Below are 26,281 nucleotides of genomic sequence, written 5' to 3'. Positions count from 1 at the left end.
TACCTCGAGCGCGAGACGCAGGTGACATCAGCTCTGCATACAACGCCAGCTGTTCCTGGCAGAATATAAGATCTCACAGCCAATACTTAAATTTAGGTGTCCTTCCCCTCCCCCATTTACAGGCTATCCTGTGTTTAGCTAGGATAAAGCCTAGCGATATGTACCTTCTGAAGGACACTTTGAGGTATTTGGTGTACCCCAATAATGTGACAAGAGGGGTGTTAGTTATGTGTATCCCTGTCACCTGGCTGAGAGCCTCAATTACTGTGTCCCAGTATGTCTTGATGGAGGCGAATTCCCAATCAATCAATCAAGAATTTGTAGAGCGCACTACTTACCCATGAGGGTCTCAAACCACTGGGGGGTAAAAAGGGGGGGGCGCTACTGGTCGAACAGCCAGGTCTTGAGTAGCCTCCTGGAGGTCAGCAGGTTACATGCTAAGTGTAAGAAGTTGGCTCCCTCCCAAATCTATCGCAGTTATTGTTCTCCCTCAGTCTAAATTGACATAGTCTTACCAGAGTGTAATGTCCATTGGGCATCAGTGAGAGGGATACCCAAGTCAGCTTCCCATCTGGACCACACAGTTTGGGCATTGTGTGGGCTATCTAGTTGGGTGGCTCGGTACAGCATGGATACTACATGTGTCGGGGTGGACCGTTGTAGTAAAGCGTGTAGTGGGGCCAAAGTGAGGGGTTCGGTTGGAAAGTCTGAAGTGGCAGACTTGACATCATGACGGAGACTAACATACACAAAGAGCTCCATAGTGGTGGGTTGGCAGTCTTAAAAAAGTGTTCTTGTGAGCTGAATGTCCCTTTTTCATATATCCCCCCAGGTTTGAATGTCAAATTTACGAAGCATTTGTCAACATCTTCCCTCCCTCGTGACTGGGATGTCCCATCTGCCTGGTAATGGCAATAGTGGAGAGTAAATCTTGTCCACTTTCATGCGATAGCTATTGCCCTCCATGCTCTATTTGTGCATTCCACTGTGGTTGGATATGCACATTTGGGATTAATAGGTGCACATATATATGCCGAGTACGGAGTAGGCACCATGGGCCAGTGTTCTACCATGAGGTTTGGCATGTACAGTGGTGGATGTATCCAGTAGAACGCGAAGTGTGCCTGGGCACTCCAGAAATACAATTCCATGTCCCGTACCTCTAATCCGCCTTTATCGAAGGGTAGGGTTAGTGCCTCCCACCTCAGCCTGGGCTGTTTGCCTCCCCCAGGTCAGCCAAATAAGTTGCGAATTGAGTGTTTTAAAGAAGGATTTACTGTGTGCATAGGGGATGTTAGTAAAAAGATAGACCATCTTTGGGAGGATGACCTTTTTGATCAGCGCTACCTGGCCTGCTAACAAAAGAGGCATTGCTATCCATCTTGAGATGGAATCCATTAGCGTGTCCAGTGCTTTGCCATAATTGTCCCTCATGAGGTTTTCCCTGTCTCTAGTTATTACCATCCCGAGGTCTTTTACTTTGTTCTCGCACCAGGTCAAGCGGATCTGTCTCTTGACCGCATCTGTGAGTTGGAAGATTTGTGACTTGCTCCAGTTAATATCGATCCCCGAATACCTTTCGAACTGTAGAAACGCCCGCAATAGGGTTCAGACTCTCCTCAGGATTACATAAATATAGTGTATGGTCGTCAGCATTCAAGGAGACTAGGATTTGCCTTTCAGGGTATATGAGAGCGTGTTCGCATTTGTATTGCCGGAGCTGAGCCGCCAGCGGCTCCATGGCCAGGGCAAATAAGAGAGGGGAGAGCGGGCACCCCTGCCCCGCCCCTCTTGTGATGTGAAACCTGGGCAACCACATTCCGTTTATGAGTAACTTGGCTTGTGGTTTAGTGTACATCAGCTGTATCCACGCTAGGAAGGGGAGGGGGACCCCATTCGTGTCAATACGCTCGCCAGGTAATCTTATTCAAGGGAGTCAAAGTCTTTGGTGGCATCCATAACGACAGCCACAGCGGCCTGATCTGGGTCGATGTCTTACATAAGGGTGAAGAGAGTGCAAAGCTTGTGCGATGCTGCTCTGCCAGGAATTAAACCTTGGTGGTCCGGTAGCAACAGGGCTGTCATCAGAAGACTTATTCGATTAGCAAGCAATTTTGCCAGAATTTTGGCATTGCAGTTTATAAGCAAAAGTGGCCTGTAGGAGTCGCATCTGTCTCATGGTTTCCCTGGCTTCAGTAGAGATATGATGAGTGCTTCACGCATTGTTTGCAGGAGCATGCCTGTCTCGCGCACTTCTTTGTACACATGTCATAAAGTTGGGATGAGGACCTTGCTGTATGTTTTTTTAGAAATCTGCAGGCAGGCCGTCCGGGCCAGGGGTCCGGCCAGACGGTAACTGGATGATTGCAGTACGTATATCAGGGTCTTCAAAATCCGCTAGAAGAAATTTCCTCTGGGTGTCACCCAGCCACTCCAGTGCTATGTCATCAATGTATGGCTCAAACTATATAGGTTGCATCCTTTGTGTTTTGTAAAGAGTATTTTAAAATGCATGGAATGTGTCTAGTATGTCTGGGGTGTCTCTGTGTACTTGGCCCTCAGGGTCAGTAACTTCCAAGATGGTGCTGGAAAATCTTGGTTTTTGGGTGAGCTCTACCAGAGCCTTCCCTGGGTGTTCCCTCTCCCCATATTGCCAGGCGCAATGGTATTTGCCCTGAAATTTGCATTCCCTCTCTACCATCTCTTGATATTCTGTCAGCTTGTCTCTGAGCTATCCCTGTAGGCCAGTGCTTGGATCAGAGCTCATTTAGTCCTACTGTTATTTCTTACTCCGATTCAGTTTGGAATGGGATATCGAGCAGAGTATGTACCGGCATTCTCCAAGATTGATAAGGTTAGAGTGTGCAGGGTGAAGTAATGGTCAACAAAATGAGTGAGTGATCAGAGTATGTTTGCGGTAGGTGTCTTGCTGTCGTAAGTCTCATTTTTAACCCTCTGGTCAGTAACCATCCATCTATGCGCGACCATGTGGAGTGTGTTGAAGAGTGACATGTGCCCTCTGTGTCAGCTGGTTGTAAGCTCCTCCGTGTGTCTATCAGTGCATGTGTAGTAACTAACTCTAGTAGTTGGCGTTGGGCACGCGTGTAATGGTAGGGTTGTGGGCGTTGCCGATCTATTGTCGGGTCTTAGGTGACATTAAAATGCCCGCCCCATGCCACATGAGTGGATCCTGTGTCTAGTATTTTCCCCCATAGGATGTTGAAGAACTCGGGATCGTCGTTATTAGGGCCATAGCAGCACACAATTGTTATAGACTGAGATGCCATGTGCCCCATGAAATGCAATATCACCCTTGGGGGGGTCTGCAAATTCCCCCACAGCTACATATGGATCATTTTTTTAAACTAGGATTACTGTTCCCCGAGCAAAGGTGGAGTATGTGAGAAACATCTATTCAAAGCCCACCGGTTCGCAAAAGTGGTCGGGCAGCAGGGCCAATGTGAGTCTCCTGGAGCATGGTGCAGTGTATATTGTGTCTATCAACGTAGGCCAGGACATGCCGACGTTTCCCTAGGTTCCTGAGGCCCCTCACGGTCCATGTAATGAGATTGTAGCTAAGCGGGTTTTGGTGAGTCATTCAGTGTGCACAGGCTATGTAGTGTATAGCGTATTCTCGCAATGTGCTCTGTGTGGGCAGTGCAGCAGCTTACGGTAATGCCTGTGTTTGTCTTGTTTCTGAGTATCGTCAACAGTCCCTCCCCCCTCCCTCCACCCACAGCAGCAGCCCAATCCTGCCTTCTCCCACATCAGCAGCCCAATCCTGCTGTGACATACTTCCCCTCCCTCCCCTCTCGCCAGAAAGAAAAAGAACAAACAATCCCAGCAATTGAGAAGAGATTAAAAAAAGAAATAAGAAAACAGTAAACATCAGGCATTCTAGGGATGTCCTGTTTGGAAATAGCAGGAGGGCACAACAGTCTCTCCTCATGGACACGAGGGTGCCCAGAATCTGATTCAGTGTCCCTTGCTTCCTGTTAGTATACCCAAGTTGTGTGCAGGGAATATATCCATGTTGTCCATCGACTCTCCGGAGGTCGATGACGGCACTACAGGTACCCCATAGGTCTTGACCGCCAATACCGGTCATACCTCTGCCGAATCACTCCTGGGGACATTCGCAGCAAAACGCCAGCGAATGCTTGGTGAGGGAATCCCCCTTGCACACTTATAGCACCTTAGTGAGTGCTTCACATAGTTTAAATTACAGACTCACTTAAGTTTTAAATTGCACTTTCACTTTGTTACGATCCTGAGGAAAGTCAGCTTAATTTAAAGGCTCTGGCTGCAACATGTAGACCACACTTGGATGCAGGAGGTCTTAACGTGTGCACCCATTATATCCACCAGCCTTGTTTTAAACACTAACAGAGGCCTGTTTATTAAAATATAATGTATCCTCGGGTACTGGGACCACTGTACAGCATTTTAATCTTCACTTTTCACGTCACCACACTGCACACTCAGTTACATATCTGCTCCGCTGTAATCAGGCATCGAAGCACACCCGGGATACATTCGGTGTCACTGGGTGGGCCCGATGATGAAGCATGCCACCAACCAGGTTGGTGGGTGAGGGCTTCATGAAAAAACCTAATGGTTCACTCCTAATCATACAGTTCTGAGTCCTGTAAATGTTCACAATAGGCTAGTCCTTTTTGATTACAAATAAATCCCTGGGGATACGGACTAGCTACCAGGTCCTCTCTCTCTTCCTTGATACACGGCCCCTCTTTCTACTATGAACATTGTGGAGACGGCGCTTCTGTCAAATACCATCATGAGCAGGCGTTCCACATATTCCTCCATACAGCCTGTGTTGGTGGATTCCGGTATGCCTAAAATTCGTATATTATTGCGGCACGATCTTGATTCCAGATCTTCATTTTTTGCCGCTATACCTTTCAGTAAGCGTAAGTGTCTTCCAGATTGGAGATGCGCTGTTCCGCTTCCTTAATGCGCTCATCGTGTTGGTCAAGCTAATAGGTGACATTGTCTATGCGTGTGTTCATTGCGTCCATCTTGCCTTCTATTGAGGTGAGGCTGTGCTTCATTGTAAGGAGTAATTCCTTGAGATCATCCTTTGAAGTCTGGACGCCAGAGCTAGGGCCGTCCGCCATTGCGTGCTCGAAATCTCTAGTAGCTCTAGTGGATTTACCTGCCTCGAATGGTAACTTAGATTGTTTGCCGCCTGCCTTGCCCATAGTTTACTCCTCGCTTACTGTACTCTCCCCGCTGCTCTAACTTGTGGAGCAAGTTGCTATTTAAATCAAATCTGACTTTATTCGATTGCTTTATAATACAATCATAAAAGTATATGTTCACAATAAAAACATTATAAATGTTGTAACATTTTTAGAAATTAATTAAAAATCATCATTTAAAGAATGTATTATAGTCTGTGATTACAGTACAATTGATTTCCTGTGGCTAAGTACTTTCTTTAAAAACATACATATCCTCCAAGTCCAGTGAGTATCGTCTAAGATCTGCAATGCGAGAAAAGCGGGACGATATTGTCTCAGACCCATCTCCCTCATTATCGAGACAAGCCAAACTTTCCTCAAATTGCTATAAAATCTGTATAATAAGAAAACATGCATGGTTGATTGCTCTGAACAATTATCACACGGACATGGGCCTAGAGTTCGTGCCCAATCGTTCATACATGGAAAACTCACAAGCCTGTGATAAATGTTACATCTAAAACGAGTTAGTACTAATCTGTCGTAGCCACCAGGTACAAACAACAAATACGGCTGCATATTAAAAGAAGATAAAATCGATCGGTTGTGCTGAACGGAAGATTTTGTACTCTCAATAACCAGTCTTACACTATCCAGAAGAATTAGACCCTGTTTTTTTAAATCCTCTCTTGAAATCGACTGCATTGTACACGGAGACTTATAGTACTCTGGGTGACCGAGGTCAGACATAAAATTTTTGATATACTTCAGCCACGGGATGCCCTTTTCCTCTTTTCATTTTCCACTTCCCTTCCCTTCCCTCCATTTCCCTTCTCTGCCTTTCCTTGTCTCCAACTATACCCTTCCAACCCCCACTTTCCTCCTCTTTCCTTCGTCCTTTCTCTTCCCTTCCCTGTTTCCTTCTATACCCCTCTCTTTTTCCCCATACCCCTTATCTTTTTCCTTCTGTACCCCATCCCTTACCCCTTCCCTGCCTCCCCCAAAACACCTCCCCTCTCTTACCTGTCTCCTCCTTTATCCCTACCCTTCCCAGTCTCCTCCTATACCCCTTCCCTTCCATTCCCTATCTACTCGTATACCCCTTCCCTGACTCCTCCTATACCCCTTCCCTGTCTCCTCCTATACCCCTTCCCATTACTGTCTCCTTCTATACCTCTGCACTTCCCGTCTCCTATACCCCTTTGCTTCAACTGTCTTCTCCTATACCCCTTCCTTTCCCTGTCTCCTTTTATACCTCTTCCCTTCTTCCCTCCCCTTCTTTCCTTCTCCCTTCTTTTCCCTTCCCCTTCCGTTCCCTTTCCCCTCCCCTCTCCTTCCCCTTGCCCCTTCCCCCTTTCCTTTGACCTTTTAATCTTTTCCTTTCCTTTTCTGCTACTCCCCCCTCTTCCCTTTCCTGCCTTCTCTTATACCCCTTCTCTTCCCTTCCCAGTCTCCTCCTATACCCATACCCTTTCCTTCCCTATCTCCTATACTACTTCTCCTCAGGTACTGGTTAGGTCAGCGCCGGGACGCTCCGTTGCTGGGGCAGCTGTTTGCGCTTTAACTAATAAATAACATAACATAACTGTGCACCTTCACGTTTCATGCTGTCAGTTAAAATATCCTGATTAAGCTTAGTCTCTGGTTTTGACCAGATTCTGTGCCATAAAAGGATTGGCTCCATTTTTATCAGATCTGAAATAAATGGGAGGCCGAACTCTCCTTGGCAAACATATGCCGATGTGCTCTTAGTGACAGCTAAAACATATCTCAGAAAAATATTTTCCACTGTCTGGAGTGACTGCGTGTCCACAAAGCCCCAAACCGCCGCTCCGTACATGGCAGCAGAAACACACTTCGCATTTTATGAATCTGAATCTGCAGCAACTCCCGTGGAGGTCCCCTCCCAAATTTCTTTGCGAATTTAGCAAGTGCCATTGTTGATCTTGCCAATATGAGTTTTTCTGCCATAATTGCACCAGACCAATGATCATGGTGATCAAACAATATACCCAGGTAAGCGAACCTAGAGTTATACTCTATTTTCTGACCCTCCAGGAACATATCCCTGAATTTTTGGCTCCCAGACCCACATCTCATATTATAAGTCTTAGCAGTATTAACCTTGAGATTCAATTGACCCATAAACTTAGTAAAGCTATTTAAAACCCGCTGTAGGCCTATCGGAGTAAGTGACATTAAAACTGCATCATCTGCATAGAGAAGTGCAGGTAGGGAAAGCTCTGCTATTTGTGGAAAGTCATGGTTGTTCTTAATTAGGGCTTCACAGAGGCCATTTGTATAGAGATTAAAAAGAAAAGGGGCCAGGACACACCCTTGCCTGACCCCCTTTCTAATGGGAAATTAATCAGTATGTTCCCCTCCTATCCCAGAACGTACTCTCGCCTTAGCAACTTTATATAGGCACCTGAGGAAGAGAACAATTTCTACATCTACCCCCAGTTGCTCTAGTATCGCCCACAGATCCTCATGCCTAACAGAATCAAAAGCAGCGTTTAGGTCAACAAAGGCTAGAAAAAGTCTGCCTTTTTTGACTCGCGTGTATTTCCCAAGCAGTTGCTATACCTTTTGTGGCTTTTCTGAATCACGTCCAGTTTTTGGCCTTACCAATGTCTCCTTTAGTCGAATTGATGCAATAGCAATCTTTCAGTACCCCTTCTCAGGCGCTGCGCTCCTAATTGTGTGTCGCCAGCTCAGGGAGGACTTTCCAAGGGCTTAAGGCGGGGTGGCGTTTTCTGTGAGTTCATTTCTGTTTTTGGTCCGGAGCCGGGCTCCTCTCCCTGCTGCCAACTATCGATGAATCGAATGGGCACTTGCAGACAGTCTCTCACCACCTTTCAGACGATGGGGCCCGGAATCAGCAGCTTCTGCCCGCACCCCGGAGAGCTCAGTCAGGATCTCGAAGTGAATGGGGTCGCAGCCCCTCCCAAGGCACAGATGCAGGCCCTGAGTCTCTCACCCTCCCCGGTCAGCGTTCTGTGCTCCTCTGCTTCCGGCTCGCGTTGCGTCATGGGCCAGAGCTGCACCTGGTTCGAGAGATAGGGCGTGCCGGGCGCACTGCTCGCAACAGCTTCCACTATCCTGGCAGGCGCTGCTCTCAACTAACAGGGCTGCAGCAACTCAGTCTGTGCAGGCACCAGCCACAGTCCCAATGCGGTCCATTTTGGAAGGTTGGGATAAAGCTTCCCAGGGCAGTCTCCTCGTCCCCTATGTGCGGCGTAGGCATTCTACTCACGGCATCAGGAAAATGTGGGCCACCGCAGCCTGTCTCTCGAGCTCCCACAATATGTCCTGCGTCTCTTGAGGCGGCAACGTTTTTACCCTTTTGGTTTTGTTGCCGTCTTACCAGAGTCGTTTGCTGTATTCTTCCTGTGGGGTCCTCCAGGAAAGAAGAAGTCAGACTCCGTTCGGAGCCGCCCCCGCATCCTCCGCCACAGCTCCGCTTGCAAGTCGGCCCCTATTTTCAATGCCGTGTTGGGAGCTGGCGGTCAACTCAGAATTTCTTCGCTCGTTCAGGCCCGCTTGTCTTTAATGCATGCTCCGGAGTTTCAGATAACGTTCTGCTCACAATTCCCTCTCAGATTCATTCAGTGTACAGAAATTTGGGCAAGATTACGGTGGATGTTAGTCCTGGGCTTCAAGGAGCCTCACGCAAGTGCGGCCATCTTGCATGTGCCCCCTCTTGCGCCCCTACTGGTTGCTTTGCTAACTGTATGCTATGATGGTGATGACAGTGGCCCGATTGGCCCTGTAATGTATATAATCCTCTGAAAAGTCATACCTGGTGCCAGATGGCACAGTGTATATATGTGATTGCGTTCTAATCACGTTCTCTCCCTCTGTTATGTGACTCCACTTTCGATTGCAACTTGCTGAACTTTGATTTTACTTACATGACATTGACAGGTGATCAGCCAGGTGTGACATGACAGTACAAATGTTGTGTTCCCCAGTCTCAGAATTCCAGTGGCTCAGCCTAAAACCCATACCTTCTTGTGTAACACAGCCTCAGATCCAGTGCGCTGTCCAGCAATGACATAAGCACACAACATAACACAAGGATGCAATGCAACCAGTGCGCTGCTGAAAGGAGTAGCTGTGTTGGCTTAGATGTTATGTTATGTTATTAGTATTTTTAAAGCGCAAACTGCTACCCGAAGGTGTCCTGGCGCTGTCTACAAGCCACCCAAAGAGATTTAGATAAAGAGTCCAGTATTAAACGCCAAAAAGCCAGGTTTTTAAGGCTTTCCTGAATGCCAGTAGATCAGGACTATTTCTAAGATGCAGTGGGAGGGTATTCCATGCCTTAGCTGCACCTGCCAAGAAGCTCCTAACTCCCCAGCTGCCTTTTTAAGAGATGGGTACTGTTACCAATTTTGCTCCCAGAGCGAAGTGGTCTATTGGGGACATACCACTGAAACTGCTGATTCAGATGCTATGGCCCGGTACAATGAAGACCTTTGTAAACCATACAGAGTGATTTGAACTGCACCCCTTTCTTAACGGGCAGCCAGTCAAGTCTTCTGATATCTCCGGAGACAGAAGCATATTTAGCTGTCCCTATAAGCAATCTTGCACTGAATTTTGTAGAAGTTGGAGTCTATGCAATAATCGCTCCTGAATGTTAAGGTAAAGGCTGTTGCAATAGTCCAACCCCGACATAGTTAATGCCGTCACTACTGAACGTTGGTTTTCCTTAGGTAGAAACTGCAAGATTTTCTTACATGTTCTAAGAGCGAATGTATAAGCTGAGACAACTGCATTGACCTGGTCCTCAAAGTTGAGTTTGTCATCAATCAGGACGCCCAGGTTATTTAAATTCCTCGTAGGAATCAGAAGCACGCCCAACGAATCTGGCCACCAACTTGGGGTCCAGAGATTGAGGTCATTGCCAAACAGAATGACTTGAGTTTTAAGTAATTTTGGGTCATCCATTTGCCCACTGCTTCCATGCAGCCATGAAATCGTTTTGTAATCCCGTCTCTTGCCCAGGTAGCAGGGACACCACAATCTGAGATGTTCTCAATCTTATCATGCCACAATCTGAGTGCCGTTTAACTGGAAGCACACTCATGTCTTATGGGCTTAAAAAAAACGACAAAAGACTTACTGCTGCCATCTAAGTTATACATGGGTATATCACTGCTGACTCAGCCATTCATCCCTCTGAGGTCGCTATACTGAACATCAGGGCGCTGGATGTTCAGCAATAAAGTGTGATTTATAGGTTCTGGTAGCATGTACATATCATTTGGTCTATTGATTTAAGAGATGAATTAACTATCAGTGGCATTGTATCCACACATGGACACAAGCTCGCGTAACCACCCCCAATCCCATAGGTTACAACATTTACAATTACACTGAGGGCCAGGTGTTGGGTGTAAATTTCATCAGAACCCCAAGACCGGGCCATTGGAGAATAACACAAGTTATCCAATAGGTAACTTTGTATTATTTGTTTGAAGCAATTTGTACTCAAAAAATGTTTCCCCAGAAAAAAAGCTTTTTAGGTCTCGCCTCTCAATGCGCATGCGCATTGAACGAGACTATAGGGGCTTAAACAAGGTTTACCTAGACTGGCGATTTGATGCTGTGCCCGTGCGCATCATAAAATCGCCATCTGTTCCCTAGCAGCACTCCTCCCACTCTTTTGAAGTGAAGCTTAGCTTCACTTCAAAGGCCCCTGCTACTTCACGCTCGGCCGTGTCTCTCCCTCATCGCCGCTCTCCCCGCTCCGCCCCCTGCTGCATTTCTCCTCCCCCCTCCCCACAGCAATGCCCTCCGTCTTGTTTTCGTCTTCACACTTCCCCGACAGAGTAATATTTATATTTGCTGTTTGCCAATGTGCGTGGCCACCTCGGTATTTCAATAACTATATGTCGCGTGTGACTGGTCACAGTTTTTTGTTTTCATTATGTCAATGCTCCTCTTAATTAAATGATGAGATTTCAGAAAGCCTACCAGTATCGTGTTTCAGACTGGGTATTTGCTACGTAGTCGCCATTGCCCCTTATTTTTAAGAGGGTCCTAGCGTGTTTAGTTACGGTACTACAGGGGCACATTTCTTTTTTGGGTGACATTTGGTCGCTGAGTGTGTACAGAATAATCTTTCAATTTGGGGCTGCAGATATTCCCCACTTGTCACACTTAACACATAAAAGCCCTTTTGACTGTAGCTGCATGGCCGTAACCTAGCATGTGATATATTTTAATAAAAGAGAAAACATGCATTTTAACCCCTCGAAAGCCTGACAGCATTACACGGCATAGCAATTGCGCAAGTCTGTGTATGTTCGCACGTATGTGCGCACACCGACGCAGGGACAGGATATGGCTCTGAGGTGCTTTTGTGCCACGTGTTTCCATGCTCCTGCACATGCATGTCGAGTCCATGATGAGGCCATCAGTACAATGTCTTTCACGGGTCTTGGGGAACTCGAGGGTCTGCCTGGGCACCAGCACGGCTCGGACACCCCTATTCTGCGGCGCCGCACCCTAGAAATGAAATATGTCACGTGACGCGTAATTTCAGGCCTGCGTATGCACACACCTCCCTGGTACACTATCCACAGCCACACCGCACACGTCGGACCACCAACACCCTCTGACGTAAAGCGCACTCCGTTCCTGCAACCCAGAAATCCTCCAGGCCGGATCTGCCTCTTTATTCTCAATACCAGCACTACATCACATGTCACAGAGACAGTCAACATGTCAAGAGTGCAGCCAGCATTTTACAGGGACAGTCAACATGTCACATACATAGCCAGTATCCCAAGGGCACAGCCACCAGCATCTCACACGGACAGTTAACATGTCACAGGCACAGCCAGCATGTCAAGGGTGCAGGAGAGACAGCTGGCATGTCAGAAGTGCAGACACAGCCCTCTTCTCTCACAAGTCCATGGAAAGCCGAAATTCAGGGATGCAATGACACCCAGCACCTCGCTGGTGCAGAGGGAGCTAGAGAGCACTCCACAAGTGCCACGAAGCAAGCATCTCACAAGTGCCACAAAGCCAGCATCTCACAAGTGCCACAAGCCAGCATCTCACAAGTGCCACGAAGCCAGTATCTCACAAGTGCCACGAAGCCAGCATCTCACGCCATGAAGACAGCATCTTACAAGTGCCGCGAAGCGAGGATCTCACAAGTGCCGCGAATTTAGCAACTCACAGGTGCCGCTCCCTAGTATCTCACAAGTGCCTCAAAGCCAGCATCTCAGAAGCACCGCGAAGTATGTGAAGGGAAAGCATCCGCTCGCTAGTGCAAAGGCAAGCTACAGTACATGACATTTCACCAGCGAGTCACTAGCACTCATAACCAGAGCAACAGGTCCAACAGCGCGTCCCACTACACATGGTGTTCTACGGTGGGGGCGGCGTTTCCCCGCATAATTAGACATTTGCAACACTTGCCTGATATCCATCATCTCCAGCAGAATTTTCTTCTCGCATAATGTTGTCAACCCTGCCAAATGTATCCCATCTTCTTTGTGTAAGAGAACCTGTGGCGGCACAGGGAGAAAGAATCTGGCTGGAAACGCTGTGATGTTGCAGCTATATTAACCGTGCCAGATAAAACAGTTGGCACGATCATTCTAGTCTCTGCGGTATCCAATTTGCACCCACATGCATCATTCATAGTTTTTGCGATTCTTTATTTGCGAAAATTACGGAATCGCAAATAAAGAATCGCAAAATGCTATGCATCAATTTGTTTGCAATTTCTTTGCGATTCAGTAAAAATCGCAATTTTTACCGAATCGCAAGGAAAATGCGATTTTTGAATTGCGAATTCGCATTTTGAAAATTCGCAATTTGCGAATTTGCATTTTGATGCATATCAATAAGGACACACCCAGGAAGCCAGTACACTGATTACACACACCTGAAGCCTAGTTCAAACTGCAGGAGTGGCTTTTGGCAGTTGGAGCTCTGTTTGCTGAAAGAGGAGGACTGTTTTGGTGTGCTCTTGAAGGAGAAATGGCTACTGAAAGTGCTGTGAAAGACCTGCATGCCAGAAAAAGAAAAAGAAAGTTTATTGACCAGGAGCTTGAGATTTTAATAGAAGAGGTCACTTTTGAGTCATGAGCAGCTTTTTGGAAAAGAATCCCTTAAGGTCCCTGAAGGAGTGAAGAGAAGACAGTGGCTGGCTATTCAATCAAAAGTCAATGCTGTAGGGGTTGCCCACAGAGACATTACAAATCTCCAAAAACGCTGGTATGATTTACGCAGCCGTGCAAAAGAGAAAATTGCCTGCAGGATTAAAAGTGCAAAGAGAACTGCTGGTGGTACCCCAAAGGACAAACCAAATATGCCACTGGAGGACATGGTTGAGGGGACCCTGGTCACTGAAGCAGTGATTAGAGTGATTGACATAGACACCTCTGAGCATGCTGGCACATCGCAAGGTAAGTGTGTATTTTTTTATTATAAATATGTATCAGAGTGTAGCTGCCTTTTAATTCTTCTGTAAATGATTTAAGTAATCACCATCATCTAACTTTAAGAGCATACAAAGAGGTTTGGAGAAATAGTCATAATATAGCATTGAAGAAATGCATCATGGGAGATACAGTTTTTTTCACCATATGTAAAAAAACATTCTGATGATTATGATTTCCCAAAGCAAACTTAATCATCACATCTGTCAGTACACTTTTGTAAGCAAAGTAGATGTTTAATTTTGAAACAAAAATGCATATTTTCACAATAAAGTAAAATTTACATATTAAAAGTAAAGATTACATACATTTTTCTTTCATAGATAAAGAAAATGAGGGTGAAACAATTGAACAGGGCAACACTGTCAATACTGATTGGGAGAACACACCAGCACAAAATGAAATGACATCCTGATTCCTCACCCACAGTTTCCAGAAAAAAAACAAGGAAAAGAGTGCAGCAAATGCAAGACTTAGACACTGAAGAAGAGCCCAATGCACAAGCACATATGCAGTAAGCAGTTGAAATGAATGCCATTCAACAGACAAAAATGAGTCGGAGTAGTAGACTGCAACAATTTTACAGAAGAAGGGCACGTTCAGCAAACCAGAGATCATCCTCGCAAGGTGAGTACCAGGCTAGTGTAGTTGAAAGAAAGCTCCTGAAAGTTCAAAGGCTGCAAGGCAAAGATATCAGGGTAATGAAGGGCAAACTCAATTATATCAGTCAAGACATCAGTAGCACGAGTAACAGTCTTATGAAGTTGACAAATGTGATTGAAAATGCACATATGGCATCAAGTAACAAACTGGACCGCATGGCAACAGCCATGGAAACCATGTGTGAAGCTATACAAGCACAGAACATTGCCAATTGCAATAGGCACTTGAGATTAATGTCTAGCATGCACACTTACACTAGAGTAATACATTGCTTGTGCAACACCAATGCTAAAATGATAACTAATATACTGTGCATGCAAAAGGAATTAATGAAATGTTGTAGTAAGCTTTCAGAAGGGATGATGTCAAACAAAATTTCAAACGATGTCATGCAGGAAGACATGAGTGTGCCTCTATCAGTACAAGGGGGCAAAAATGATGAGAGTGCTAAACCCAGTTGTGAATCCAAATCTGATACAGTTGCTGAACGCCGCAGTTCAAGACATCTTGAACCAAAAAGTTACTCATCCTCAGCTCAGAGAAATGCAAAATGCAAAGCATTAGGTGTGAGAGGAAGAAAATAAAGTCATGAATGGACTGCCTTCTGAAGGACTGACATCATGGAAATAATGGCCAGAGACTGATGAAAGTCATAGCTACATGATTATATCATTTACAATTTTCATGCATTAATGTGAACTTTGTTTCTCATTACTGCCTTTATGATTTGAATTAAATTTGAGTCAATATTTGGTAGCATGCCATCTAAATCCAGTTCCAAGCCTCTCCTTGTGGCTATGTTGTGCAGCATGGCACATGCTGCGACTATTTTGCGGTACAAAAGGGGGTGGTGATGGACAGAGCATCCGAATCAATCAAACACTCACACCCAGTCAAAAGATCTCGGTTTAATCCCTCAACATTCTTTAGCCCACTCTGCCACCCCAGTTCAGACATGGCTATATGCAAATCAGTATGACCATGTGCCTCATGGGAACAGTCCAGCCCGAACTGCCAAGCCATGTCTTCCCTGGACCGGAAACAAGCTTCCGAGGACCAGTTTCTGGCATTCCAGCCGTCTTCAGCCCAGCTTGCTTGAATCCAGTGGCAAAGTGAGCAAGGGACTTATGCCTGAGCATACCCTGCCACACTTATGGCGGCCAAAAGCGGTACAAAAGGGGGTAGTAATGGACGGAGCATCCGAATCAATCAAACACTCACACCCAGTCAAAAGATCTGGGTTTAATCCATCACCGTTCTTTAGCCCACTCTGCCACCCCAATTCAGACATGGCTATATGCAAATCAGTCTGACCATGTGCCTCATGGGAACAATCCAGCCCGAACTGCCAAGCCATGTCTTCCCTGGACCAGAAGCAAGCTTCCAAGGACCGGTTTCTGGCATTCCAGCCGTCTTCAGCCCGGCTTGCTTGAATCCAGTGGCAAAGTGAACAAGGGACTCACGTCTGAGCATACCCTGCCACACTTATGGCGGCCAAAAGCAGTACAAAAGGGGGTGGTGATGAACAGAGCATCCGTATCAATCAAACACTCACACCGAGTCAAAAGATCTGGGTTTAATCCATCACCGTTCTTTAGCCCACTCTGCCACCCCAGTTCAGACATGGCTATATGCAAATCAGTCTGACCCTGTGCCTCATGGGAACATTCCAGCCCGAACTGCCAAGCCATGCCTTCCCTGGACCGGAAACAAACTTCCGAGGACCGGTTTCTGGCATTCCAGCCATCTTCAGCCCAGCTTGCTTGAATCCAGTGGCAAAATGAGCAAGGGACTCACGTCTGAGCATACCCTGCCACACTTATGGCGGCCAAAAGCGGTACAAAAGGGGGTGGTGATGGATGGAGCATCCGAATCAATCAAACATTCATACCCAGTCAAAAGATCTGGGTTTAATCCATCACCGTTCTTTAGCCCACTCTGTCACTCCAGTTCAGACATGGCTATATGCAAATCAGTCTGACCCTGTGCCTCATGAGAACAGTCCAGCCCGAACTGCCAAGCCATGTCCTCCCTGGACCGGAAACAAGCTTCCGAGGACCAGTTTCTGGCATTCTAGCCGTCTTCAGCCCGGCTTGCTTGAATCCAGTGGCAAAGTGAACAAGGGACTCACATCTGAGCATACCCTGCCACACTTATGGCGGCCAAAAGCGGTACAAAAGGGTGTGGTGATGGACGGAGCATCCAAATCAATCAAACACTCACACCCAGTCAAAAGATCTGGGTTTACTCCATCGCCGTTCTTTAGCCCACTCTGCCACCCCAGTTCAGACATGGCTGTATGCAAATCAGTTTGACCCTGTGCCTCATGGGAACAGTCCAGCCCAAACTGCCAAGCCATGTCTTCCCTGGACCGGAAACAAGCTTCCGAGGACCAGTTTCTGGCATTGCAGCCGTCTTCAGCCCGGCTTGCTTGAATCCAGTGGCAAAGTGAGCAAGGGACTCACGTCTGAGCATACCCTGCCACACTTATGGCGGCCAAAAGCGGTACAAAAGGGGGTGGTGATGGAGGGAGCATCCGAATCAATCAAACACTCACACCCAGTCAAAAGATCTGGGTTTAATCCATCACCGTTCTTTAGCCCACTCTGCGACCCCAGTTCAGACATGGCTATATGCAAATCAGTCTGACCCTGTTCCTCATGGGAACAGTCCAGCCCGAACTGCCAAGCCATGTCTTCCCTGGACCGGAAACAAGCTTCCGAGGACCAGTTTCTGGCATTCCAGCCGTCTTCAGCCCGGCTTGCTTAAATCCAGTGGCAAAGTGAGCAAGGGACTCACGTCTGAGCATACCCTGCCACACTTATGGCAGCCAAAAGCGGTACAAAAGGGGGTGGTGATGGATGGAGCATCCGGATCAATCAAACACTCACACCCAGTCAAAAGATCTGGGTTTAATCCATCACCGTTCTTTAGCCCACTCTGCCACCCCAGTTCAGACATGGCTACATGCAAATCAGTCTGACCCTGTGCCTCATAGGAACAGTCCAGCCCGAACTGCCAAGCCATGTCTTCCCTGGACCGGAAACAAGCTTCCGAGGACCGGTTTCTGGCATTCCAGCCGTCTTCAGCCCGGCTTGCTTGAATCCAGTGGCAAAGTGAGCAAGGGACTCACGTCTGAGCATACCCTGCCACACTTATGGCGGCCAAAAGCGGTACAAAAGGGGGTGGTGATGGACAGAGCATCCGGTCCTTGGATGCTTGATTCCGGTCTAGGAAAGACATGGCTTGGTAGTACGGGCTGGACTGTTCCCATGAGGCACAGGGTCAAGGCTGATTTGCATATAGCCATTGTCTGACCTAGGGTGGTGTGGAGTGCAAAAAAATGATGGATTTAGGCCCAGATCTTTGTACTGGGGTGAATGTACGACATTGTTCTACATTCTGTCCATCAACTGTGTTTTTTGCAATTTTCACCCTGAGGGGGTTGGGTATGCTCAGACGTGAGTCCCAGGCTCTCCACATCACTGGATTCAAGCTATCCAGGCTGAAGAAGGCTGATAGCCAGAAACCGGGCCTTGGATGCTTGATTACGGTCTAGGAAAGACATGGCTTGGTAGCTCGGGCTGGACTGTTCCTATGAGGCACAGGTTCAAGGCTGATTTGCATATAGCCATTGTCTGACCTAGGGTGGTGTGGAGTGCAAAAAAACGATGGATTTTGGCCTATATCTTTGTACTGGGGTGAATGTAAGACATTGTTCTGCATTCTGTCCATCAACTGTGTTTTTTGCAATTTTCACCCCGAGTGGGCTGGGTATGCTCAGACGTGAGTCCCAGGCTCTCCACATCACTGGAGTCAAGCTATCCAGGCTGAAGAAGGCTGATAGCCAGAAACCGGTCCTTGGATGCTTGATTCCGGTCTAGGAAAGACATGGCTTGGTAGTTCGGGCTGGACTGTTCCCATGAGGCACAGGGTCAAGGCTGATTTGCATATAGCCATTGTCTGACCTAGGGTGGTGTGGAATGCAAAAAAACTATGGATTTAGGCCCAGATCTTTGTACTGGGGTGAATGTAAGACATTGTTCTGCATTCTGTCCATCAACTGTGTTTTTTGCGACTATTTTGCAGCACACCTCAGGACGATATTGCAGTGCTCCACCAGTTTTGTGCAGTATCCGAAACCTAGACTTCATTACCCCAAAGGTCCTCTCTACGACATTTCGGGTGGATATATGGGCATGGTTGTAGTGCTGTTCTTTACGGGTTGCTGGATTGAGGTATGGTGTAAGTATATATGATCTCACACCATATGCACTATCACCTATGGGGGTATCAAATGGTAGAAATGCAGTTAACATATCACATGTGACTGCATATGAAGTAAATGAAGATTAGGAAAAAGAACAGTATTTACCAAGCAAATATCCATCTCCAAATTCTCCTGACAACAGTCGACCATGGATGGCACTATGTTTGAAAATGTAAGAGTCATGGGCACTCCCAGGGTAACTTGAAACTAAATCTGTGATGAGTGATTTTGAATTACAAATGATTTGGATGTTTAAAGAGTGATAATTCTTTCTGTTGCGAAAAATATACTCATTCAGAGATGGGGGACAAATGGGAACATGTGTGCCATCTACGCAGCCTATGACATGAGGAAAATTAGCCATGTTATAAAAGTCTAACTTTGTTTCCATCAATTCCTGCTGAGTTTTTGGGAAAGAAATGTGATGACGTATCCTTTTCAACATTGCATTTAGGAAATCATTAAAAAATCTAGAAAGTGCGCTCTGTGAGACCCCACCAGCAAAAGCTATGACTCCCTGGAAGGACCCAGAGGCTAGAAGGTGCAGAGAACGTAACACCTGTACATGGGTGGGTATGGCTAGGGTCCTACGTGTTTCTCTATGCAAAATAGGGTCTAATTCAGCAATGAGATCCAAAATGGAGTCAGCATTAAGCCTATACTTATCATATATTTCAGCCTGTGTCTGGCCAAACAAAGTGATGCATAATCTAAATATCCTTTCACTAAGCATCCTCGTTCTCCTTCCTGCTGCTCTCAACCTCCACCTACGTGCCAGGACAATGACTGCTGCCATCCTCAAAGAGGTCTGGCTCAACTGTGGAACCCCTTAAGTACCCTACAAATTGGTTTCACATGTTTTCCCAGAAAACATTTTTTTACCACCTGCTCCCAGTACTTCTAAATTTAAGAACTCTTAAATGTGATTCCTTACAAAATCGCTATTTGCGAATTTTGATGCATACACTTTTTTTGGAAATGTTTTGCGATTCCTTGAATTAGCGATTTTTTAAGGAATCGCAATTCAAATTGCGATTTCTAAAATTGCGAAAAATTCCTTTTTACATGATGCATCTCGAAAAAGGAAATTGCATTCACAAACGGCCGAATTTTGCGATTCGCACCGTATGTGAATGCAATTCTGCTTGATGCATGTGGGTGTTGGTTCCTTCAAAAGGAAGGTGAAAGGCAGTGCCCAGTCAGCAGAATTTCCTCGGTTCTGCTCCTCTGACCACAGACAGCAGAACTTACATTTTTTTATTGATACAAACTAGATGTGCTTCAGTACCAACTGCTGCACAATGTCCTTGGTCGCAGTGCCTAAAAGTCAGTCCAAACTCCAATACTGCTTGAAAATAAGTGGAACTAATGCGAATGGACGCAGACCGTGTGCTATTAGCAGAACTCAGACTTCTAAACAAAACCTTAGCATTTTGCATTTATTTATGATATAGAGCTAACTTTACCTGAAGGTGTCAGAGCGCTTCACAATAGGAACCGTTACATTACAAAAGGACGTGCTTAGTTCCGAACGAAAAGTTAAATAGACTGGTAGAAGGCTGTGTTATAACGTAAAGCGCATGTTCAGCTTCGGGTGTCTTGGTGTTCAAATAACAGACGTTTGCAATTACACAACTCAATGCACTATGTCCGACCTCTGAAGGATAAATGGTTAAGTGGACCCACTAGGATTAAAGCCTGTCACCATGAAGCCAAACACATCGCTCTTTGCAAATTTAGAAAATATTCAGGTTGTGTGTTTTAGTGTCTGGACGCACTGAAAGGTCTAACTAGCTCTCACTTATTATACATGTGCATCCGCTAAAACAACAGCCACACTCATGCAGTAAACCGATCAAAGAGGTACTAACTTAATTTCGACATCATTATTGAAGTGCAGTTTATCTTGTCTTCCTCAGTACTTCGTACATCTCTCTAGAGATGTGGCCTAACGACCAGAGCTGCCATCTAAGTCACGTACATACAAAACGTGTTGCATTACAAATGCTATAGGTGTCACATTCGCGAAAGTTATAACTATTGGCATTGTAAATGACAAAGCTAAGAATTTAGCTATTTTAAAAACCAACACACAAATAATATATTTGTCATTTACAAGACCAATAGCTCCAACTTTTCTAATGCGAGACCTATTGCATTTCCAATGCTTGTTTTTAAAAGACACTCCCAGGATACTTTTCAGCGCAGCCGGCTGCCTCACAAAGCGCAACGTATTTAACGATCTGCAGAGCTCTGCCTCCTTTGGGTCAAACGTGTGTACTTAACATTTTGGGCCGGCTAGTTTATGAAGTGAACGTTAACTTGATTGGGAATTGGGGCTGGTGATAACTTGATCTCCATCTCTCAGACAGGCACTGTGGCGACACATCAATGCAGAGAAAAGCAGGGCTGCTGCTAGCCTGGCTTCATCTGTGGAGAAGCGTGGCTCACTGGTTAGAGCAGGCAGACCCTGAAGCAGAGGTCAGACCCGGGACCAGGGTTTGATTCCTGACACGGCAGGGTGTTGAGCTCAAATGTCCACGGATTCGATAATTCTTGCTTCGGTGCTGACCTAATCATGGGTTCACACTCTGCAACTCTGGGCATTAAGCTTGCTTAATCTCCACAACGGCCCCCCCGCGGCGGGATGCCTGGCTTTCACCTTGGGGATGCCCTGTAGGGGCTATCTCACAGGGAAAAACCAGGACGGGTTCCCAAGGCAAGCGCGGAGATACCCCTTTGGGGGTCGATTCTGGTGCTATATAAGAAATATAATAATAATCTGCAAAGCCTGTCTCTGGAAGAGGAACTCAGTGCTCGTCCAGACGACCCTTGACTGTCATTAAAACATTAGCTAGGTCAGATAATATTTCGGTCATTCAAAGCTTTTCACTTTTCTTGCCCTAATATTTAAATCTGATATTTATTTGCGGAGCGTAAAATTACATTTAGATTGTCTGTGGCTAGAAATCCGGTGCTTGCTATTTAATGTTCAACAACTCTTAAATGTCTTCAGACGTTTGCAGTATTTGAAAAGACTCGCAGTTTGGTGGTTTAAAATTAAAAGAAATGTGAAATTCTCCCCTTCAAGAGGTGAGCTTTCGGTGGAGGCGTTCTCCTTTGCTGAGCAACAATCTAACGGTGGGAGAAATATGTCCTTGAATCTGCCCCTAGGTGTAGCTAACAAAGGGCCCCCAGATTCCACCGAGCACGTTAAAGTGTGGTTTACTTTGCACAAAGAGAGCTCTGATTGATTAAGCTATGGGTAAAGGTGAAGCCTAGCCATGTGGGTTGGGGCTGCCATGAACTAAATGCATTGGCATGCAGCTTAGACAACAGTGAATCTAGCCATTCCGTACTTAATGGGATTTACTTCACAGGTATGACATGACAGTGAAATCGGGGAGATGGGGGGGGGGGGGCGAATTACTAATAGTGAAACAGCAACAAAATCAGCTGAATAGAATGATCCAGAAAACGAAGATGCTGTTGTGATGGGATATGTTCTGTGTCACACAATACATGTTTTTTTATAATACATGTGAAAAACACAAGACTTTAGTTTTGGTTAAAGTTCTTAATTTAGGCGAACAATTATTATGTTAAGAAATAAGCTACTTCCAGTGAATTTGGAAATGTATGCACATGCCTACAGTCTCTGCAAAGATTTTGCCTCGTTAATACCAGTGTAACATACAAATGCAGCAATGAGAAAGGTGTCCGGTCAACCTTTACAAAGGCCCCCCCACTTTGCAGCAACATAAGTCACATTTTATCAGTAATGTTTGGTCCGCGTGAGCTACAAACCATTTTTTAGTTACAATTGTCAGAATATGCAGCAGATGATGAATTATGTGGCAAATTTGGTACTACTAGAATTATGTGAAAAACATTTGCAAACTAGAATATTTTGCTACACATATTTGAACTGCTGAAAAGGGAAAACTACTGATGGCAGAAACTGCTTGGCTCAGACACAAATGGCTTGTGAGTCCACTTTTAAGCATATTTGGGACATTCTGTGATTGGAAACATATCCCACTTTGTGAATGTATTTTAATGTCAATAACTCGTATTAAACCTTAAATAAGCATGTGAGTCTATTGGTTGAATTAGATAGCATAGACGTTTGTAACTGGTCAGTGAAATGCCAAACAAATGCTAAAAATAGGGAAGTTTTGCTCTTTCTGGCCACACCTCTGGCTCTGCCCATAAATCTAATCCTCAGGTTACTTCATTCGAGGCCTCTGATTCTCTGCCCATAGTTCTCCTACCCCCCCCCCCCCCCTCTGACGACTGCTTTCAGCTTATTATGTTTTGAATGTCAAGGCCCCACAAACTGGAGTATTATCAGAGTTTGATCGTGGGGTTAAGCGCGGCAGTCGCAGATCACAGTTGGCTCAGATGGGAATTGGGGCTTGAAATGATCAATCACGGCCTGCATCTGGCACTTTCCCTGTGCCTTGATATTTTACTAATGAAGCCTAATAAAGCTACCAGATGACACTGTATCAGGAAGAACACTATTTTGTAGTCCCTAACTTTTCTTAAGCACAATAGTACATCCTTGGATGTGTAGTCTTTCATTACATCAGCTTAACCAAGTGGACTAATATACCTGAGAGCAATATCAGGAAAAGGTAAGACCCATGGCTTGACCACTGTGTTTTCTTGGTGAATGAAGATGCAAGAGTCATATACATATTTATTTTCCATTTGTTCTTTATTGTGAATGTAAATAACAATAAAGCATATTTGCAGACTGTGACAACATGACCTCCTTTCTCAATATTTCTCTTCATAACTATGTGATTGTATAAGTTTAACGGGCGTATGGTGTCACACAATGGGCGATTTGTATATGGTCACTGGAAAGTCCACAAGGTTGTCCCTGTCCCCCCCAGAAATTTAGTGTCTCCCATGCCCATGCTCCTGAGATTGCAGGCCATTAGCGTGCAAACAAAAGTGCGAGCGTAGCTGCGTGACCTAAAAGCCCTGCACTTGACCAGGCTGTGACCTCCTGCCTCTCCAGTTAATTGTGTGTGGCCAATGTGATAGTCACAGCATAAGGTGACATCAGAAGCCACCCGCCGCCCTACCTCTGTGCTTTTGAACTCTTGTGTGGAGCAGCACTCCAGAGGCTCCGGGAATTCTTTCTCACCTGAGCTGCCTGCAGCCAGTGCACTGATTGATTTACTGACTGACCTGACCTTGTCCTCGTCTCGTGTCTGCTGCCAGCTTGAAGACGGAAGGGCAGCAGCAGCACGCTCCCACAAAGTGTGCGCTCCCTTCTGTGCGATGAGTGCCCATCCATAATCCCATTGAAGTGACTGAGGTTCGGTTCAGTTAACTTGTAAGTAAAGCAAAGAGCGGTTACACTGCAATTATCTGTCGTTCTGATGTACTTGTTTTTCCCCCTCCCTCTTTCTTTCTTTTTCATTGACGTTGCTCCTCTCCCTCTCTTCTGTGACTCCACTTTTCAATTGCTACTTGCTGAACTTTGATTTTACTTACATGACATTGACATGTGATATCAGCCAGGTGTGACATGACAGTGCAAATGTTGTGTTCCCCATGCCTCAAACCCATACCCGCTTGTGTAACACAGCCTCCGATCCAGTGCGCTGTCCTGCAATGACATAAGCACACAACAAAACACAAGGATGTGATGCAACCAGTGCGCGGTTGAAAGGAGAAGCTGTGTTGGATTAGATGTTCTCAATCTTATCATGTCACAATCTGACTGCATTTTAACTGGGTGCACACTCATGTTTTATGGGCTTGAAATAAACAACAAAAGACTTACTGCTGCCATCTAAGTTATACATGGGTATATTGATGGAGCGAGGTAAAAAAGCTAAAATTTGTATACCCCTCGTGAAGTTACTTTCTCATAACAGTAACATGAACTAATCATGTGGTTTTGAAAAAACTAACCAAAATAGAATAGAATGCACACACAAAATACACGTGGGATACTAAATTGCTCTTGTCGCAACCATAATCGACTAACTGAGTGATAATGTGACATCTGAAAATAACGCAAAAGCTATAAGTTAACCAAAAATGGCATAAATGTGCTTACTGTTTGTCTATTTGTGGCAGAAACATGAAGACAGGTGAGCAAACTACTCATAAATGCGGCTTTATTTCCTAGGTAATAACTAACAGGGATACCTTAGTAAGGGGGGAGGTAAACAGAAGGGCTATAATTCAATATTTAACGTTCAATTGTGTTTGTTTCTATAATAGTTCCTGTTGTGGCCTGTGAGGCCTAGTCCAAGATGGACGATTCCCATGACTCCGAGATTAATGTGAAGCATGCATGAGCTTGCTGAGTGGAGCTGCAGACGCGTATGAGCTGACTGTGCTGAACGGAACAGGTCAAGGACGATGTGCTCTGAAACCCTGACTGACTGCCAATAAAAATGGACATCCGTATTGTAAACCCTGGGAAGAAAGCTTAAAATTAAAATTTAAAGGACACGATGGAACTGGTAACCTTAAAGACAATGTTCAAATTCATTTAGCCGACTCTGCGGAAGTCAAGTAATAAGATGATGAGGTTATGCTCATTTCCAGTCAGCTCTGAGGGAAGCCGGGAGAACCGACGGACAGAGCGGTGCTCCACTTACCTGAGCTGCAGCCAGGCGAGGTGACGCTTGTCCTCCTACTCAATAGTTCTCAAGAGGAGGATTTCCCATGACCTAAGCTATCAGGTGATATGGTTATGAGTTGGTTTTGATTTTTTCTCACGTTTTTGCAGTAGCGAAGCAAAAGATCTTGATGAAAGTAGTGGACAGTTATATCCATACATGCTGAAACATGTTGACCATCATTTAAAATAAGCAGTTATTTGTTAACCGCATCGCTGCTACGGTGATTTTTGCGCTGTGCGGCATTTTAAAAAATACCGCGTTACATGATGAGCTCAGCTCGTCATCAGCACACGCCACCCGTGGCTGATGACGAGCTGAGCTTGTCATCAGCATCGAAGGGGTTAAATCTGCTCCAGTTTTGCACTGTGTTTAAACTTTGGAAGTTCTGAGAGACAAAAAACACAACAGGGATGCTAAGGGTCTAAAGAGAAAGCTACAAAGAACCAGTACATTCATAAGTAGTTTGTGTAAGGAGAGCAGGAAGAGTGTGAAATAATACCCATCAGCCCACCCAATGACGGAGTCTCGTCATCTGGGTTTTGTTAAGAACTGGTATCCGCTAAGTACCTCCTTGATTGTATGTAGAGGAATACTAGCGACAGATCCACCAGTGATAGGGAGCCAGCAAAAAAGTATAGGTGGGTTGAAGATGGAGTATTGTTGCAGTGCTGAAAAGAAATTTTGTGAAGTGGTGAAAGGGTGTGTGTGTTAAGATTGCCTAGTGTGATGCCAAGAAATGACTTTATTAAGGGGAGGTCATCATACTGGCAAGATTAAAAGCAGAGTGAGGATAGTGTGTTAAACAAATATCACTATCAGTTGTGAAAATAGAATGGTCAACATGTTTCAGCCATACAAGGCTTTCATCAGGACCTGTTGGATTTACACTACTGCAACTATCAAAAGTGAAAAAGGAATAATAAATGACCTACCAGAAATAGATTATTTATATGATGGTCTCAACATCATGAACAAAGAACTCTCCTATAACAAAAACAAATGTAATTACATAGTTGT

The 26,281-nt window shown here is 45.5% G+C and overlaps 1 protein-coding gene across 4 annotated transcripts in view; it reads left to right on the top strand.

Annotated features, from left to right (window-relative positions):
• LOC147749096 (retinol dehydrogenase 7-like) overlaps window positions 1–26,281 on the top strand; it is a 605,822-nt gene that overhangs the window by 407,588 nt on the left and 171,953 nt on the right. The window contains exon 2 of one of the 4 annotated variants that reach the window (XM_086966108.1): window positions 13,996–14,299. The exons of 1 other annotated variant lie outside the window; for it this stretch is intronic. In XM_086966108.1, coding sequence (XP_086822234.1) covers window positions 14,200–14,299 — 100 coding nt within the window. In that variant the 5' untranslated portion in view covers window positions 13,996–14,199. Of the gene's footprint in view, window positions 1–13,995; window positions 14,300–26,281 lie in introns of those variants that run through there. 2 more of the 4 variants (XM_086966131.1, XM_086966118.1) reach the window with 2 other exon arrangements.

This window comes from Lissotriton vulgaris, chromosome 1_1 (genome assembly GCF_964263255.1).
Source record: "Lissotriton vulgaris chromosome 1_1, aLisVul1.2, whole genome shotgun sequence".
NCBI classification, from domain to species: domain Eukaryota; kingdom Metazoa; phylum Chordata; class Amphibia; order Caudata; family Salamandridae; genus Lissotriton; species Lissotriton vulgaris.
Note: the sequence above shows the minus strand (reverse complement) of the source record. Positions and strands in the feature narration are given on the sequence as shown.